The sequence below is a fragment of the Symphalangus syndactylus genome, chromosome 10, assembly GCF_028878055.3.
Source record: "Symphalangus syndactylus isolate Jambi chromosome 10, NHGRI_mSymSyn1-v2.1_pri, whole genome shotgun sequence".
In the NCBI taxonomy this organism is placed as follows: Eukaryota; Metazoa; Chordata; class Mammalia; order Primates; family Hylobatidae; genus Symphalangus; species Symphalangus syndactylus.
Window position 1 is genome coordinate 106241778 of NC_072432.2, and position 19648 is coordinate 106261425.

Sequence of the window (19648 nt, forward strand, 5' to 3'; positions counted from 1 at the left end):
TTCAGCTCTACTTACAGATCAGAATGAAAAAACCATGTGACTGGCTTGATCTAGAGGCTTAGATATTGGCATGGTGAGCAGTGTATGGGACAGGTCAGTGTTATAGCTGTCAGAATTGCCTAGGTTTAGGGCAGGAGTGGAGTGAGGAGTGAATTGGAGCATACCAAAGCAAGTTGCCAATGTCTTTAGCAAATGATGAGATATATTCCAAGAAACTGAAGATAATGGCAACAAGAATGAGGAAACAGGTGTTTTAATCAGATATCAGAGGGAGGAGCAGTGCTGGATATCATTGAACAAGGGATATCATTGAACAAGGGATATCACTGAACAAGGGATATCATTGAACAAGGGCTTTTAATAGCAATGGAGGAACATGAGAATCCCAGAACAACTATGCTGAAAACAGAAGTCAAATACTACAGACATGTTGGCACATACAAATGTGTATATGGCCAATGATTGGGTCTCTACAGTATAGTCACTTTTGAGGCTCATTCATAGCTTCTCTCTAATTTACAAATAAACTGAGTTCCAGGTTTCTGATATCTGAGCTCAGCCACAAGGAAGTCATGCTAGGTATGCAGGGCTGGACATGTATTCAGTTAGCAAATATTGATTGAAGGCACAAGGTTCTAGGCGTTGTCTACTGGCTGAAGACTCAAAGAGGAAACATGTATGGATCCTGCCTTTAAGAAGCTCAAGGTTGAATCTTGGGCATGTGTATTTGTGCTGTAGATTCTCAGCTTTACAAAGAGATACAACTGGGACTTCTCACCAGTAAGTCTCCTTCTTGTGAAATAATTAGAGTTGAATATTGAGATGGGAGTGGGAGAGCACTAGTGAAGAAAGTCTGAATGTGTTAGTAAGATGTTGGAATTAAAGAAGCAGTTTGACAAATTTTATTATTTTCAAGCAATGTGCTATGGCCTTAGACTTGTGAATTTTCCAGCAAAGACTCTGGTGAATTTAATTGATACGATCTGGAATCTGGTTAAGTGAGCCTACTGGCACTAGCTAAATACACTGCTTATAGTTATGGATAGAATTTCATGGGTGGAACCCCCTACTCTAAGGAGTAGGGTTGCAAAGTATCTTGTACATATAGGACATATCCTATATTTAATGATTTTGTCCTGCTTCCTGTATCGTCTTTTTCAGAACATCCTAAGTGTCCTGTATTGTTTTTTTTCCAATGAATTACAAAAATTTGGCAGTTACAGCCATTTGTCAAATTTGTCTAGGCATCCTGTACTTTTATTTGCTAGATTTGGTGGCCAAACTAATGAGCCACTCAACCCCTACAATCTTCCATGTTTCAGCCTTCTCTGTAGTATCTCTCTTCTAAGGTGAGTGGCCATCCAGCCTAACGGGCACTTCTTACCTCAGGAGTTTCCCAACACTGAATGAAAATCTGTCTCCCTGAAATTTTTACCTGCTGCCCCTCGCATCCCTCTTTAAGATCATACTGAATAAATCTAATCCTTTTCTTTACAGAAGTTCAAATATCGAACTCACTGTATTAGAGGCCACCTTATGTCACAGACTCTTAACAAACTTTCTATGAGCCCAAACCAGTGGTGTGCTGATAGGATTTGTAGCATTTAATTTCTTTGGTGAAAATACTCCTGCCACATTGGAGCTGCCCAGGTGAAGTGGTTGAACTGAGAGTTGGGAACTAATGTACACATTCCACTCTTGAGATCTGTATGAGAGGGCTGCAGCACATCAACCCTTACATTTTTCTTTTATTAACATTTTTTGCTGCTTAATCATATTTCACTCTACCTGCATATTGTTATTTGTGTTTTGAGGGAAAGAATTCTGCAAACATACCACAGGTAGATTTGACAAGAGGAGGTGAGAGACCATGGAGAATGAAGGAGAAGGTAGGGTAAAAAATAACTCCTAAGTTATCATCAAGATAGACAAGAGTAGGGTCAGGGGAAAAGGTAACAAATTTATTTATTTATTTAGACAGAGTCTCGCTCTGTCGCCCAGGCTGGAGTGCAGTGGCGCGATCTCGGCTCACTGCAAGTTCTGCCTCCCGGGTTCACACCACTCTGCTGCCTCAGCCTCCTGAGTAGCTGGGACTACAGGTGCCCGCCACCATGCCCGGCTTTTTGTATTTTTAGTAGAGATGGGGTTTCACCGTGTTAGCCAGGATGGTCTCAATCTCCTGACCTCGTGATCCGCCCACCTTGGCCTCCCAAAGTGCTGGGATTACAGGCCTGAGCCACCACGCCCGGCCTCAAACTGATTTTACATGGTACAGTTGCTACCTTCTGCAGAAAGCCTTTCCTGACCTTCCTTACTTCCCCCACTCCAAATCTGGGTAACTCTTGTTCCCACAGTAACCTTTGTAGTCATAAGACATAGCCCTGGTTTTTCTGTGTTGTACAGTATGTATCTCTTTACTTCCCTAGTATATTGTGCACTTCCTGAGGGTGTTTCCTCAGCAAATTCCATCTTAAATAGATGAGGCAGAGCCATCCACAGCTTCACCTTTATCTGAAGTGGTAAAGTCCAAACTATATTTTCAATGTAAAATGTTCATTTAAGCCAGTCAAATCATTTTACTTTATATCAATATTTTCCATCTTGTTACACTAAAACAAAAACCCCAAACCCAAAGGGAGCTCCTGAAATCTGCCTAGAGGAATTTTATTCTAATTAAACACACACACATACATTTTTCAAAGTTCATTATAAAAGCAATGCTTTTGAACTTCCTAATAATGACTTTATTCACTGTTATACATTTGGCTCACTGCTAGAAGACAGTTACAAGCATAGGAAATGGACCCAAGGACAAACATTTACTTGGGAAGGAAATAAGACAAAGAAGCATATCAATCGATGTCTTTGTCAGTCATTCTGTGACCAACCAGGGGCGGGGATGGCTTTGCTCTGGATTCTGGCATCCAGTAGAAACCATCTCTAGAAACCATCTCATCTTTATCCATAATGGTAATAGAGCACAGTGTTCTCTAGACATGTTGATCTGCCACATGGCAAAGCTATAACATGATTTCTTCTTGCAAAGTGGGCAGTTTCAGCAGGACCTTAAGTTTGCTTAGGTTTTCTGAAGATACTGGCATTAAAGACTTATACATTCCTTTTGTCCTCCTAACGTATTTTGTAACCAGACTCTTGACATTCCAATAAGTTTTGAACTTGGAGGCACTTAGAATATAATTACATTTCTAATTTTGTTTCAGTTTGATATGTGTCACTTCCTTCCTTCCTTTTTTTGGTAGAGACAGTGTCTCACTATGTTGACCAGGCTGGTCTTGAACACACCAGGCCTAAAGTGATCCTCCTGCCTCAGCCTTCCAAAATGCAGGGATTACAGGTGTGAGCCACTGTGCCTGGCCTATACTTCCTTTCTTAAATCAATTTTATTTTTATTTATTTATTGATTTATTTATTTATTGATTTATTGATTGAGACAGGGTCTCGCTCTCTTGCCCAGGCTGGAGTACAGTAGTGCACTCTTGGCTCACTGTAGCCTCGACCTTTGGGGCTCAAGTGATCCTCCTGCCTTACTTAGCCCCACAAGTAGTGGGACTATAGGCACACACCACCATGCCCATCTAATTTTTTGTATTTTATGTAGAGACAAGGTTTCACCATGTTGCCCAGGCTGATCTTGACCTCCTGAGCTCAAGTGATCCGCCCACCTCGGACTCCCAAAATGCTGGGATTATAGGCATAAACCACCATGCCTGGCCTTAAATCAACTTTAGACTCAACATCTCTTATCACTGGAGCTTCTAGAGAAACTCCATCAAGTGGCGCTCTATTTCCTGATGTGTTGTGCCCAAATAGCTTGTTCTCATCAGATGATTATTTGCTATGATGTATATACTTCAAGAGCTGCTATATGTATTACATACATCAAATCTTTCTGTAAAGTTTGATTTTTGTCCCTTTCCCAGGACCAAGGGACACAAAGAGGTTTTTAATTTTTAGTTCTGTAGCTTCATATATTTTAACAGAAATATAAAAACAGATAGTAGCAGTTTTCCAGTGGAGAAAACTTTCCAGATGTCTCCACTGTATCTCCTTTCTTTGCCTCTCCTTGAGAGAAGGCTGGAACTGATGGATAAATTGGTTTTTTGCCCATCAGCCTATTCACCTCTTTCCTTCCTTGTTCCCACCCTAGACTGTGGGGTTTTTTTTTGAAATCTGTTCCATTTCAGACATTTAAAGAACAGCCTTATCTAATCCTGCTCAAGCAAAATCTCAGAATCCTTAAATACAAAAGGTCCTGTGTGGCCAGTCATATAGTTCATGCCAACTCTATGAACTTTGACCTAAGTTTTATCTCTGATTATATTTTGGCACTGCTGCCCCTTTACATTAACACTGAAAAACAAAACAAAACTTAGCTAAGTTTTATGGCAAGTGGGGGCAGGGTCAGGTGAAGAGGTAGGAATTGCCTGAGGTCGGGGGTCCCTAAAACATACAATAATTATCCAAAGCCCATTTTCCTCAAAGCTGGGGCTAATGGCCAAAGTATGTTCTCAAAGCACCATCTGCCCTGAGAAAGGGCAGCTACTCTTTCTGCAGAGATCTCTGTGCACACTAATCTGTACTGTCCTCAGTACCTTGATGGCTGTTTGTGGTCATACACTCCGTAGACCAGTCTTGAGGGATCACAGGGCCAACCAGCTCAGCAAACCTCTCCAGAGGACAGCTGGGGCTGCAGCCAGGTAGCACGAGGGGATACGGCTCGTGCTGCGTCTCATTCCGATAGTACATCTCCACAAAGTACTCCCTGGCAGACAAAGGCAGAGGAGAGAGCTGTTAGTTCTGTGTTGTTGAACTGCCACTGAATTTCTTTCCACCTGGACTATTACATGCCAGCTGAGGGACTAATGGAAAAACTTATGGGGAGATTTTAGCCAATTTAAGTGTGTAAATGGGGAGACTGGGGCAGGCGGGACAGATTTGCAGGGTGGAAATGGGAGGGCTGGTTTGTTAGATGAACAGGGACATAGGAGGTAGGCACCAGGATGCTAAATCAGAGCAGGTGGTGAGAAGTGATGGTTGCAGGGAGCTGGGTGGGACTTTGAACCTTTGGATAAGAAGTGGGAGGCAGGTGGGGGTGTTGGGTTTTCCTTCTCCTCCTCCCTTCTTTTTAGGCTTCTCATTTGCTGCCCCCCCCTTTTTTTTTCTGTTTTCCTACTTGAATATTTCTTTCAGTCCTCTTTCTGAATGTATCTCCCCTCTCCTTAACTAGGCCATAAACATGGAACTGAATAATATATAACATATGTGCTTGAATATACAGCAAGACTTTATCAGAAAATTATCCCTCAGAAAAAAGATGTGGGTATGTGTTCCAGTCCTTCCATTGTGTCACGTTAAGGAGAGCTCTCTCAATGCTTTATCTCAAAAAAACAATGTACTATTTGGAAAGGTCCAATGGTGTAAACTGACCTCAGTTAAACCAGCATGAGTTGCTTATGGAAGCCATTTGCTAATCAAGGAGGCAGGAGGGGAACTCAAGTAGGATTTAGTGATCCTTCTTTTGGTGGTAACCTTACAGTGACTACTTTTGGATGTCATTATAAACAAGCCTTTTAAAACATCACTTTAAAAAGCCATATAAACATATTAACTGCAAATATTCACTTATAAGATGTCTATAAGGCTGGGTGCGGTGACTCACGCCTGTAATCCCAGCACTTTAGGAGGCCGAGGCAGGCGGATCACGAGGTCAGGAGATGAAGACCATCCTGGCTAACGCAGTGAAATACTCTGTCTCTACTAAAAATACAAAAATTAGCTGGGTGTGGTGGCGCATGCCTATAGTCCCAGCTACTCGGGAGGCTGAGGCAGGAGAATCACTTGAACCTGGGAGGTGGAGGTTGCAGTTAGCTGAGATCACGCCACTACACTCTAGCCTGGGCAACAGAGCGAGACTCCATCTCAAAAATAAAATAAAATAAAATAAAATAAAATAAAATAAAATAAGATGTCTATAAAACTTACAAAAACCTCCCTAATATGTACTATGAATGGGTACTTATATCTTGGAATAACCTTTTCAGTAACAGCATCTTCCGTCTTAAGATGATATGGCCTAGATGACCAATACTCCATCAAACTCCATTATTCTCTTTCCATAGAATTGAATTATGGCTCAGAAGTGACCACATTGCCAAGACTCCCTTGTACCTAGGTAGGACCAAGTCACTAATTTAGCCAGTAGAAAGTGAGAAGAAATGATATGTGTCCCTTTTAAAAGGCTGACGTGGTTGATAAGCAGGTTGCTGCCTCTACCCTTTCATTCCTTTCTACAAGCTGCCTGCAAGTGAGCACAGCACTCTTGAAACCGTAGGTCCAAAGAGGGAACCCTGGGTGCCTGAATCACCACGTGTGAATCACATCTATTAATGTACACCTGCAGTGTACTGTTAGATATTGGGTTAAGAATTCAGAAATCTGAGGTTCATCTATATAGAAGACAAAATTGTCTTTATTAGTGAATATATCTGGGAAACAATTTTAAAAGACTCAAAATTGGCTTTAGTGGTGAAGACACAAGCCAAAGATGCATACAAAGAGTTTAGATAAGATCATTTTATAAAATGTAAAAGTGAAACAAAGCAATATTAACTTAATGAATTATTTTATATAGTCTATGATTTTAAATCTCTGTATCTAACCCAAAATTAAATCTTTTAAAGAATATTTTTAGCTACCTTTTCTACAACCTGAACAGTTTAAGTATTTAAGATGGTTGAAAATCTAAAATATTCTCTCTTTCTGTCTCTCTCCATATTTTCTCATAAGAAAATGTGAGGTCACTTCACAGTCAGGATCACCTAATAAGCAGGCTTTAGACAGAATTTGTTAACTCGAAGCCTCCTTGTTCCTAATTTAAAAGCAATCACGTTTAACCTTTGATGTTTCCCTAGAGTGCCAATAAACAAAAATCCTAATATAACAACAAATTGGACTTGACCTTTACGTGGCCCTTGGTTAATTTTCTCTGTATGTCACTGCCTTTCAGTTGAAAAAATACTCCATACTTGATTCGTAATATAGATTTAACTCAGGGTGGTAAAAGAAGGCAATTCAGTGGGAGAAAATGCTTCTGTGCACCAAGAAAGCAGGCTCTGGACCACTGGGGTCCAGAAACCAGAGAACAGGGAGGTACAACTAGAGTCAGTAGCTTCTCTTGTCTTATCCCAAAGGAGATGGTGCCTGCCACTGAAGCTGATCCTGGAATTTGGTTGGATTTATTAACTCTGTGCCCAGAGCTGGCCTTCTGATGGGCAGACTTGTGCCGGGCTTGTTATCAAGAGAGGGTTTTATGTCTCTAGTCCTTTCATTCCCATTTTCTGCTCTATTTGGCCAGTCTCCATTTTGTGGGTCTTATCTCTCCACTCTGACTCTAGATATTTGAGAGCAAGGTTAACTAAGACCACATTTTAGTTCTAGTTCATTGTGCCTGACACCCAGTTAGAGGTTCAATAAAGGATGTATCTACCCGTCCCTAACTGTGCAGAACTCACTTCTTTGTAAGCAGCGAAGATACTGGTTGAGAATGAAGTCTCTATGCTGTTGTTTTCTTACTCTACAAATTCAGAGGCCAGAAAGCTACATCCAAGACTACAAAATTTGCAAGATGAAATACAGGGCCCATTGTTTAAACATTATTACAATTTAAAGATGGCCACAGCAGATCATTAAAACAAGCATGGGCTCTTTTGAGCCAGGTCCCCATGTAACTGCACAATCAGGTTGGTGTGCAGCTATTGTGAATGCCTTGAGGGAAGGGCAAAATAGATCTCCCTGACTAATCCTGAAACAAACTCTGGGGTCACTGCCTTAACTCAGCCCTTTCCTTGCTCTTATTTCACTAATAATATCCCATGAAGTATAGTGACTTGTTCCAAACACCTCCTTCTTCTCCTCCCAATGAGAATGTCATTGTCACAGCAGATAAATATTTTTGGTATGACCTTGGCTGTGATAATCAATTCTTACCCAGTTTTTCCAGGACATTCCTGGTTTTAACAATGAAATTCACACGTTCTGAGAACACCAGATTTCATGGGTCAATTCTGGTGAACTGGGACATTTGGCTACGCTAACTTTGACCCTTCTAATAGGTTCAAGCTAAGCCGTGGTCACCTGGGGAGGGCCACACCAGGTCACAAAGAGGTAGACACCAGTTAGAAATTGTACTTTAAGAATCTTGACTTGTGGATATGAATCATCAGAAGCTGAATGAATATCTTTGAATTCTTTAATTGAAAAAATATTATTATATAACCATCAAGAAATTTTTCTCTTCCAAGTATATATACAATACATACCTACTTCTTAGAATACCTTAATTTTTTTTAAAATGTAATTTCTGTTACATAGGCTATTTCCCAATTTTTTCATCTACTGTGTATATTATTTTCCAATAAAAGTCTTCATGAAAAAGAAAAAAGAGACATAACTAGCAAAGATCTTGTTACCACCATTCTTCCCTCTGAATATAAAACCAAATCAAAGACAAACAGGCACACAACCCTTAACCCAAAATAATAATAATGAAACCCAAGGTCCAGTGATACGGATTTTGAAAAGCACTTAGTCACTTACCCCTTCTCAAAGTACAGTTCCACCAAGTGGCAAGAAGCGTAGGGAGGAAGGAGTCCGTTGTAAACATCTAGCGCCATCTGTAGGCCACTCACAGTAGTGTCATGCTACAGAGATTGAAATCAATTTTATCGCCTGTTCAGATTCACGTTCAATAGGTATGAAGCACTTGTAAAGAACCATGATGGCTTCTGATTCAATTAAATTTCCGATGCGCCCACAATGACTTAATAAGTAGAGAAGGAAAGATTTTGGTTGAGCATTAGTGGTGTGCTAGGCAGTATGATTTAGATATGTATCATCATTTCTATTTAAAAAATGAAGAAATTGGCATGGCTCATGCCTATAATCCCAGCACTTTGGGAGCCCGAGGCAGGCGGATCACTTGAGGTCAGGAGTTCGAGAACAGCATGACCAACATGGTGAAACCCCATCTCTACTAAAAAAAAAAAAAAAAAAAGCTGGGTGTGGTGGCATGGGCCTGTAAATCCAGCTACTTGGGAGGCTGAGGCAGGAGAATTGCTTGAACCCAGGAGGCAGAGGTTGCAGTGAGCCAAGATCACGCCACTGCACTCAGAAGGCAACAGAATGGGACTCTATCTCGATAAAATAAAATAATTTTAAAAATAATAATAAAAGACGAAGAAATTGAGACCCAGGGAAATTAAGCAACTTGCTTAATGTCATATAACTCCAAATGGAAGAAAGTAAATTTGAATCAAGTCTCCTTAAGTGCTGTGCCTTTTTGAAATATTTTGAAACACATTAATGCTAGATTATATTTTTCTATAGATTAGCATCATCTGTGATTTAAAGTTGTGGAAGAATATATGAGGTTTAAATGTTTAGGGAAGAGAAAATGCAAGGAAGTATAGGGTGCAGTTTAAAAATAATTGTAAAGCTAAATGTTTACCCCAGAGTGGCTGGAAGGTATAGGGGAGTGGTTTTCAACCCCCTTTCTGCTACTGATTAGCTATCTAATCTTAGGCAGTCCTCAACTTCCATATCTACAAAACTGGGATAACATTTGGCTGCCTAAACTGTATGGCAGCGTGCACATATTCAAAAGGGGTTAGAAGTAATCTAATAGAGAAAAAAAGGAGCTACGGATATGACATGCTGGAAGTCACACCACAAGTTAAAACTAGAAATCAGATTAGACACTACAAAAATTGGCAGAAATGAGTAATTTCAGGCCTATCTCTCTCCAGGAAGCACTCTGCTCCTGCCCAGGGCTACTTCCCTAGTCTATACCATTTAGGGCTCCTGATAATAAACAAACTTCCTGGTATCTTCAGTCACCTCTTTCACCTTCTTGCATGAATGAAAACATGACTTTCTTTCTCCAGCCACAGCTGAGAACCCTTTTGTCATGGAGACGTGAGTGAAAGGAGTCAGCGCGTGCTATGTCCTGTTTCCCTGCTCATCCCAGACTCCATGGGCAGCTATTTGAATGTATAATACAATTGCAGAATTTTCCCCCAACACTGTGTCTCTCCCTGGCTTCTCAGACTGTTCTCTCCCTGGCTTCTCCAAGATGAAAGCCTCTTCTAAGATCTCTTGCTCTCTTTTCTTTCTACTCCCAAATGTAGCTCCAACTTTGAGTTGCAGTCCTTCTTCCCTTTCTTCCTTCTATTCTCTTTGCCGTCTGAAGTTTTCTGCTGGGATGCCCCTGTGGCATTTCAAACCCATTGTCTAATCAGTACATTTACCTGGCCCAAGACCACCTCCTTCCTGCCACTGGGAACTGCAAACTTGACTTCATCTGGGGCTTCACCTTCCACATCATTGGCTTCCACCCACTTCCGATTCATCACTGAGAATGCACACTCAGCTATTCTTGTAACCTGGCTCACTTCTTTTCCTCTCCTGCCGCTGCCCTAATTTTAGGCCATATCCCCATTTTTCTAGACTATCACAAAAGCTTTCTACACCATATCCTGTTCCCAACATCCAGTCATTCTATAAAGTAATTAATTTCCAAAATGCTGCTCCTTTCCTGTCACCCCTGCCTTGCCTTCCCTGAGCAAACACTGACAGGGGGGTTCTCCCTTGCTTCCTTGCTTCTTTCTGCAATTAAACAAAGAAGCAGCAGGACAAGATGGCCCTTCAGCCGCCATCTAGCATAAACTTCTGACATTCTGTATCAGGGCTGTCTAAAAAACCTTCCGTGATGATGGAAATGTTGTATATCTGTGCTCTCCAATTCAGTAGCCACTGGCTATATATGGCTATTGAACACCTGAAATGTGGCTAATACAACTGAGGGACTTAATTTTTCATTCTACTTAATCATAATTAATTTAAATGTAAGCAGCTACTTGTGGCTACTAGGTTCCATATTGAGCAGCACGGTTAACATCCACTAATTTGGTACCACCTTTTCCACACACCATACCTGGCCTTCCACCTTTGTCCTAATAATTTACTTTATTTGTCTTACACACTAGTGAGGAGCACTTACTAACCCCTTTCATCTTGATGTGTTGGATGTGCTGCCTTGTCTAGGAAGCCTTTCTGCTTCTCTTCTCCACCCTCTTGGAACAGAAGGGATGGCTAGTTTTTCTGAGGTGCCAAAGCACCTGCCTGCATGGCATTTCCATCCCATTTTGTATAGTGTTTATGTTTGTCTTCTTGTTAGTTTAGACTATAAATCCCTTAAAGGACAGAACGATGCATTTAATTCTAAAAGCTTTGTGCAAGTGCCTACCATGTATAAGGAGAAGGGAAAATGAAGATAAAAAAAAGATGAGATCCTGTGCTTCAAGAGATCACACACTTGAACAAATATGTTAAATGAAGATGAAAATACTTACCGCAGAATACATGATAAGTTTTTTGTAGCTTGGCATCTGAGTTGCTGTCTTCATGTGATTGAGGATTTCATTGACCAGGACACCTTAAAGGAGATGAATCAATAACCAAACTGAACCAAACATAAGCTTCTATTCATAGTTGTGGACTCTCCCTGCCGTGACTTAAGAAGAGGGGCAAAGATACAATTTTATTGAGCATCTGCTCTGTGCTAGGTAATGTGATTTACACACTTTTTTTGTTTTTAACTGAATCCTACATCTCAACCCTCATTTTTAGGTAAGGAATCTTAAGTCCAGAGATATTAAGTGACTCACAGAGCCAGGTAAGGAAAGCTGGATTGGCACACTAGGACTTTACCACACCGGGTTTTGTTAAAGCTCAGGTTAGGAGGCTGATAAGCTTGGAAGGAACTTCAGACAGCTTTTTCAGATCATGAAAGATAATTCTTAGCCCATGTTCTTCTCCAGAGACGACCTGAAATGACAGCACAGCAGGTACTCCTCTGTTTTCACCCCTCTTGCTTCGACTCTCTGGCAGTCAGACCTGTGGGAGGCCATGGGAGAAAGCAGCTCTCTGGATGTCTGTACAGATCATGGACTATTCTCTGTGGACCATTTCTCCAGGTTACCCTAGGTGTCACTAATGGGAGGACAGCCAGCATCTTTAGCTTTCATCTGAGTTTCTGTCTGTCTTCAGTAGAGGAAACTTTTGCTCTTCACACTTCACATCTGAACACCTAACTGCTGTTGCTCCTGAGGTGGTAAAAGGCAGATACAGAGCTTGCGGTATTTATCCTATTTCTAGGCATTGAGGGCTGTGGGGTACCTTGTGGTGCCAAAACAAATCCTGTTTTAAGGACATGTTGCTTCAGAGATGTCTGTAACTATCTGGTGTCTCTGTTGGTCTCTTTACCCTGCATGTGCTCTCCTGGCTGAGAATGACCAGTAGGGTGTGTTAGGGTGTGTGTGTGTGTGTGTGTGAGTTGTAATGAGCAGAGCATTGATATTAACAGATTGACTATAATCTCAGGTTCTGTAGTCCACTCAACAAACACATACTGAGCAGCTATGATGCGCCAGATACTGTGCTAGGAGAATCAGACCTGGTCCCTGCCCTCCAAAAACTCATAAAATAGTAAGAAGAGACAGGTCTGTACACCAGGAAGCATACAAAAGGGTTAATTAAGGTGGTAGGTATCTGCTCTTTTTATAAGAGGCTGGAAATTCCTTGAGGATGAACAGGATAATCTGAATGTACATGTCTAACAGGTCTAAATCCCTCCATGTCAGAGAGGGTTGCCCTGTGGAATGCACTAAGGACTTTAGCTTGATTAACATGCCATGTTGGTGCTAAACTCTGTGGCCAAGCTTTTGGGAGCCATGACAGCCACCTGAAATCAGCAACTTGCCCTTTGTCAACAAGTGCCTTTTGGTCAGGCTGCAGTTTTGGTCATGAATATATCAGTTCTTGGTTCTGGTATGATTACACCCTTATCCCAGGAGTGATTAGGGGTGACTATCATGATTATCCTCAGGCTCTGGCATATCAATATTCTGTTTTGTAGGGGAAACTGAGGCTCGGAGAGTCTCAGCAACTTAATCAGATTATACAACTTGCAAGCAGAGAAGGAAGGCTATAAATCTAGCATGTCCTGTGTCAAAACTTTATTTGTAATCATTAGACCACGCTATAGTGGAAAGCTAGCTTCAAAGTTATCTGTTGTATCCTTTATTAAATCTTCATAAACTAGACAAAATATCATTGATCTGAGGGCATAAACTTTGCTTGTTTCATTTCTAGTCTACAGCAGAGGTTGGCAAACTTTTCTGTAAAAGTCCAGAGAGTAAATATCTTAGGCTTTGTGGGTTATAAAATCTGTTGCAATTACTCAACTCCGCGGTGGTAGCATGAAAGCAGCAATAGACAATGCATAAATGAATCAGTGTGGCTGTATTTCAATAAAACTTTGTTTACAAAACCAGGTAGTGGGCTGGATTAGGCATACAGGCAGTAGTTTGCCAACCTCTGGCCTAGAGCAAGAAGAGCTCTCTTTTCACTGATATGACCAGCCATATGGTCCTAACTTTGCCCCAGGGATTTTTTTGGTTGTGTGTGTGTGTGTGCGTGTGTGTGTGTCTTACTGAACAGTGTCACCCCTGAAGTTAAATGATGAAATAAAAATTCTAGGCTGGGCACAGTAGTTCATGCCTATAATCCCAGAACTTTGGGAGGCCAAGGTGGAGGATCGCTTGAGCCCAGGAGTTCAAGACTAGCCTGGGCAGTATAAGGAGACTCTGTCTTTGCAAAAAATTAAAAAAAAATTTAGCTGGGCATGGTGGTGCATGCCTGTAGTCCCAGCTACTTGGGAGTCTGAAGTGGGAGGATTGCTTGAGCCTGGGAGGTCAAGGCTACAGTGAGCCATGATCATGCTGCTGCACTCCAGCCTGGAGGACAGAGTGAGACCCTGTCTCAAAAACAAACACAGAAACAAACAAAAAATACAAAGAAACAAAAACAAAACAAACTAACAAAAAAACTAGCAAAGGTCAGAAGATGGCCCTGATGTTTCCACATTACTCTTTGTCACCTAGACAATGTGTGTTTTCTGTGCAGGAATGTGTTCAGCTGTTTCATCATTCAATAAACATGCAGTTGACAAATCTCTCTTGCCCAGCCAGATCTGAATAATAGTCTGAGCTTTTGTTTTGGCAGAACCACACAGGAGAAATTTTCCTGCTTAACAATGGCGCTGGACTTTTTCCAGAAAGCAGGACAGCTGGTTTCATACAAGTGCCAGCCTTTAGAATCCAAGATCAGAGAACATCTCAGAGAAGGACTCTTATAGACAGAGTTTAGTTTAATATCCTCATAGGTAGTGAAACAGAGATCCAGGGGGGGAAGTGGCTTCTCCCGAATGTAATCTTCTAGTAGGCAAGGGACATAAAAGAGGAAACATGAGGAAAGTGGAGCAACTCCATTTCTTATATATACACATCCCTACATCTACTATTAGACTACTGTCAACTTCCATCTGGTATAAAGCATGTTGGGATTTTATTCAAATGCAGATCCTGATTCAACTTGTTTGGGAGTGGCACCTGTGTTTCTAGGCAGGTGGTAGTTGATGCCAATGCTGAAAAGTAGACTGCACTTTGAGTCGTGAGCAACTAGATGCCTGAATCCACCATAACTAGGTTGGGGGAAATAAATCAAGAGTCCCACTTCCACCATTTGATGGGCCTTGCGACTGAGTCACACTACTGGCACCGGGTGGGCCAGAAATGAGGCTGAGTGCTTATGTGGCTTCCAAGGCACCCTCTACATCTTTTGTTGTTAAGCACTTAAGATTGAGCTTCTTCCTGGGTTCTGCCCATACACACAGTCTGTATCCTGCCTGGTAATTTTTTTCCAGCACTCCAGGTTCCATCTAAGACTCCTCTCTGGAGACTCTCCCTTCCTCAAGGCTGGATCTTGTTGCTCATGTGTTTAATGTGAAGTAAGGACTTGCGTATTTCTACCAAATCTGTCTCTGTGCCAGGCAATCAGGATTTCTGTAATAGCAGGTCTACAACATCCTCATGTCGTTAACGGCCACTGTCCTAAATTTTTTGCCCCAGCCTACTTTATTCATCTCACATGAATTTGCTCCTGACCATCCTGGTTTCATACCTCATTCCCCTGGTTACAGCTTGCCTCACTCTTTATACCTGGTGTGCAGCCCCGCTTTTCTAGCTATAGTTGATTCCTTTTCTGGTCAGTGATTTGCATTTTTTCCCTAGTTAAGTAGCCTCAGTGAACAACCTCCCAGTCTGGTCCAGCCCTAATATGCTTTGCCTCTATGCATTCTGTTGGGATTTTGATGGACTTGTCCTGATGCTGTGGTGAATAGTGTCTGTCAATGGCTGGAATCATGATGTGATTGTATTAATCTTAAAATGTAGTTTTAATACCTACGATAACCACATCTGAGTTTGACACCCCATTTGGTATCTTGGCCTGCCCATCCAGTTTCTCTCATAGGCCCCAACATCTGTCCTTGTCTTTGCTAGTCCTGACTTTTTTCTTCCATCCACTTATCCTGATTACAAGAATCCAGCATCCTCTTGCCTGGGTCTGCCTTCATATGGCAGGGTGTCCTGTGCTACGAAGAGCCAGTTCTAACCAAGAAGAGGCATCACTGATAAATAAATCTCAACAGCTTTCAATGTCAATGAAAAATTTCAAGCTGTGTTATAAACTTGTCAATTGCAACATATTTTAACAGTGCATAATTGGTCTGAAAAATATAACAATTAGCCTGAAAAATATATTTTATCAGCTTTCACAATGACTACCACTCAGGGTTTCAGGAAAACAGGCCACTTTTGTCATACCTCCCACTTGAAAAATTCATCATATAGGCCACAAGACACAATTCATTTTCATGTGGCTCAGATACAGATCCTTGAATTTTTATCTGGAGGGGATGGAAAGGGTCATTTAGCTTTGGCTTTCATTTTCCAGATAGAAAACTAAGGGCCTGAGTAATAGTTATGATTATACTAACATATGACATTTATTGACAGAGTATTATGTACCAGGTACTGTTTGTTCTAAGCCCTTTGAATGTGTACATTCATTTTAATACTCACTGTCTGTGAAGTAGGAATCATTAATATCCCCATTTTGCAGAATGGAAGCTGGTGCAAGAGTGATTAAGTGAACTGTTTGAGATCACACAGTTGATTAGTGGAGGGAACGACTCACACCCGGATCGTTCAACCACAAATCCAATATGCTCCTCTCATTTTTTAATACTTACCCCCTTGGAGCCTAGATTTCTCTTTCTGCTTGTGAATTCCATAGAGGGACAGGAGGGACAATTCTGACAATTCTCTCAACTTAGTCATGGTGTCCTCAGTGGCCCAGGAGGGTAAAGTGAAATTGTGAACACTCTGTAGCAAAGAAAAATGTATGTGTATTTATATGACTGTCCTCTTTGTTGACTTATCCTTTTTCGCCTCACAAGAACTAGTAGGGCCAGACTTTCTTGTCCTGCCGTTTCTTTCTAAGAGAACTTCATATTGTGATAAGTAGTGGTATTGACTTTCAGAAGAGAAGCTTATATAAATGAATTTACCCATCCCTACCCAGTCCATAGCTTTTGGTTTAACTCTGGATCAGTGGGTGGCTCATATTTTGCAGAGTAAGGGTGCAGTAGGGAAATAATACCTCATTATTTTATGAAAGGGTTAGAAATCTTTCTATGAACCTGACAGAATTAAATGATGTTTCCTTAAAAGCTGAATGGGCTGCCTGAGAGGCCAGTTAGGATAGGCAATATATTTCTGGAGCCTTCAGTGATATGTTCTCCCCTACCCCCATCAAGTTCTAGTTTGCTGACTTTTTTTTTTTTTCTTTTCAGAGACAGGGTCTTGCTCTGTCACCAAGGCTGGAATGCAGTGGCCATCACAGCTCACTGTAACCTCAAACTCCAGGGCTCAAGCAGTCCTCTCACCTCAGCCTCCTGAGTAGTTGGGACTATAGGTGCATGCCACCACACATTGCGCTTTTTTTTTTTTTTTTGAGACAGAGTCTTGCTCTGTCACCCAGCCTGGAGTGCAGTGGCATGATTTTGGCTCACTGCAACCTCCATTTCCTGGGTTCAAGCGATTCTCTTGCCTCAGCCTCCCAAGTAGCTGGGATTACAGGCATGCGCCACCACACCCAGCTAATTTTTGTATTTTTAGTAGAGATGAGATTTCGCCATGTTGGCCAGGCTGGTCTCGAACTCCTGAGCTCAGGCAATCTGCCCACCTCAGCCCAAAGTGCTGGGCTTATAGGCATGAGCCACTGCACCTGGCCACACGTGGCTAATTTTTAAAAGTGTTTTGTAGAGATAGGGCCTCATTATGCTATCCAAGCTCATCTTGAACTTCTAGCCTCAAATGATCCTCCCATCTCAGCCTCCCAGAAGTGCTGGGATTACAGGCAGGAGCCACCACACCTGGCTGTAGTTCACTGACTCTTGAGGAAAGCCTGCACCTTGCACACAGTAGATACTTGGTAAATATGTGTTAAATGAATGAATAAGTACAAGCAGGGCAGGTAGAGACCTTGTGCCAATATTTATTACCCGTTAGGAAGAGTTGATTAGGAGTCCCCCAGTTTCAAAGGCAGGATTAAGAGAGAGAGAAAGTGAGTTCGTGAAAGAGGACACCAAAGTGGAGTGACCTACAGAGGAAATAAGTGAGAGAGATTTGGAAAAGATATCACATGACATGACCACATTTTGGAATAGCTCAGATCAAACTGTAGTACGGAAGAAAAAAAAAATCAAGCCTGGAATGAAAACTGGGGCTCTTGTTTTCACTGAAGAGTCTTTTACAAGGCTAATGAATTTTCACTGAAACAGATGCTGATGATAAAGTGAAAATACTGGGAAAGTAGCATGTGATTGGGTCAATTAACTCTAGGATGGATGGAGGCAAACTGTGTCACCTGTTATTAAGGTAGAACTACGGAAGTAATTGCTACCCTCCAGACTCTCACGATGACCTCAAAGTTAGAAGTCAATATGAATTAGGTGGGTGGTCAGAATCTTGCCCCGTATTTAGTGAGCTAGTTGGGAAAACAGGAATAGCGAGTACTCCTTTTGGCAAGAAGGTGGAGCATGGTGAGTGAGAAACACCATGTAACCTTGAAAAGCAATCATCATTTATCTGGCCACAAAGGATATATCAAATGCACCGCAAAGCAAGAAAGAGGTTCTTTCTTGATAAGCAAATATAAATAGCCTGGCTTATATTTTGCTTGTTTATTTCTACATTCGGAAATCAGGTAATTTTTCCCTCTTTCTTTATAACAACATTGTTTTTTCATTAAGACCCAGGACAGGAACCCAGCATTTTTGAGTGGCTGCAAAATAAATAAGATCCTACTGAATCCAAGGGGGGAAAAAAACTAAAGTGGAAACTCACAGAAGAAAAGCAATTTTGCTTGTAATTTTCTAAAGGGCAAAAACATAAATAATAATAGAGAGAAAAGAGAAGTCAGCATTTTCAAGTTAATATAAGGAAGTTGTGAATTACGTTTCAATGTCAAAAGAAGTATAAGTAATACATTCATAAAGAAGTGAAAGAAAAGATATTCATCTATTTCAAAATAAGCCTAAGTCATAAAATCAGATTGCAAGTTAACTTGTGATTTTTTTTCTTTTACCTCACAATATAAAGGGTCATAGACTTTACTCCAAATTCCAAAAAGGTCCTGGCCATGGAGTCCTGAAAGTTTTCCCAAGGTAGCTATAAAATCCTGAAACACAAACAGAGAAAGAAAAATTCCTACACAGGTTTCTCAGCTTCAGCACTATTGATATTTTGGGCTGGACAATTCTTTGTTGTGGGGAGCTGTCCTGTGCATTATAGGATGTTTCACAGTATCCTGGCCTCTGCCCAATAGATGCCAGTAGCATTCCTAATCTCCTACTTGTATAACCCAGAATGTCTCCAGACATTGCCAAATGTTCGTTGTGAGGCAAATGTGCCCCTGTTGAGAACCGCTGTTCTTCAAAGAAAAATGCACCAGTAATACTGGTTACGATAATGCCATTCCAAAGAATTTTACAAACACGAATTGATTATTCCTTATTATTACATTTAAAATGTAGATAGATGTTGGCTGACTGCCACATGTTCCTGGTTTGTGCCGGAATTGGGTAAAGTATAACTCACGCGTAAATATGTCCCAGGCGAGAAAGGAAAAGCATATTTCAGGCCAAAGCATCCAGGAAAATGCAACAGAAATAGGACTTGATCTTTGGCTATACATAATAAAACTTGGATGGAATGCAAATCTTTCGCTAGGTTCTGTATGTTTCTTGGATTGTCGCAATAATGAGACCCAAAGTTCAGCTATCTGACTGCTGAAATTGGCAGCCATTTCTGGGAAGCCTTTTGGAAGATACTGTCTGTCTGATGGGTGAAATTTCTAGGGAACTACAATTTGCCAATATTAACCCCAATAGATTTTCATAAAATAAATAGAAATTATTGTTAAAGAGCTCCTACTGCCGTCTTCTCAAACATAAAAGCTCCAGGGCCAGATGGCTATCATAGAGGAATTCTACCAAGCTTTTCAAGAGTAAACTATTCTAATGCTATTTTAACTGTTCTGGAGCATAGAAGATGAAAGAAAACTTTCAAGAACTTCTTATGAATTAAGTGTTAACAGTGATACT

General features: G+C 41.1%; 1 protein-coding gene and 1 long non-coding RNA gene across 6 annotated transcripts in view; one reads left to right on the forward strand and one right to left on the reverse strand.

The window, feature by feature from the left end:
- Positions 1-19648, forward strand: part of LOC129491307 (uncharacterized) — a 52761-nt gene that overhangs the window by 23120 nt on the left and 9993 nt on the right. The window lies entirely within an intron of this gene.
- The window catches only part of ACP3 (acid phosphatase 3), a 45654-nt gene that overhangs the window by 6754 nt on the left and 19252 nt on the right, over positions 1-19648 (reverse strand). The window contains exons 6-10 of one of the 2 annotated variants that reach the window (XM_055295428.1): positions 18631-18723; positions 16232-16364; positions 11430-11512; positions 8617-8720; positions 4614-4783 (exon numbers count right to left, since the gene is read on the reverse strand). In XM_055295428.1, the coding sequence (XP_055151403.1) occupies positions 4614-4783; positions 8617-8720; positions 11430-11512; positions 16232-16364; positions 18631-18723 (583 nt within the window). Of the gene's footprint in view, positions 1-2721; positions 4784-8616; positions 8721-11429; positions 11513-16231; positions 16365-18630; positions 18724-19648 lie in introns of those variants that run through there. The other variant, XM_055295429.2, reaches the window with a different exon arrangement.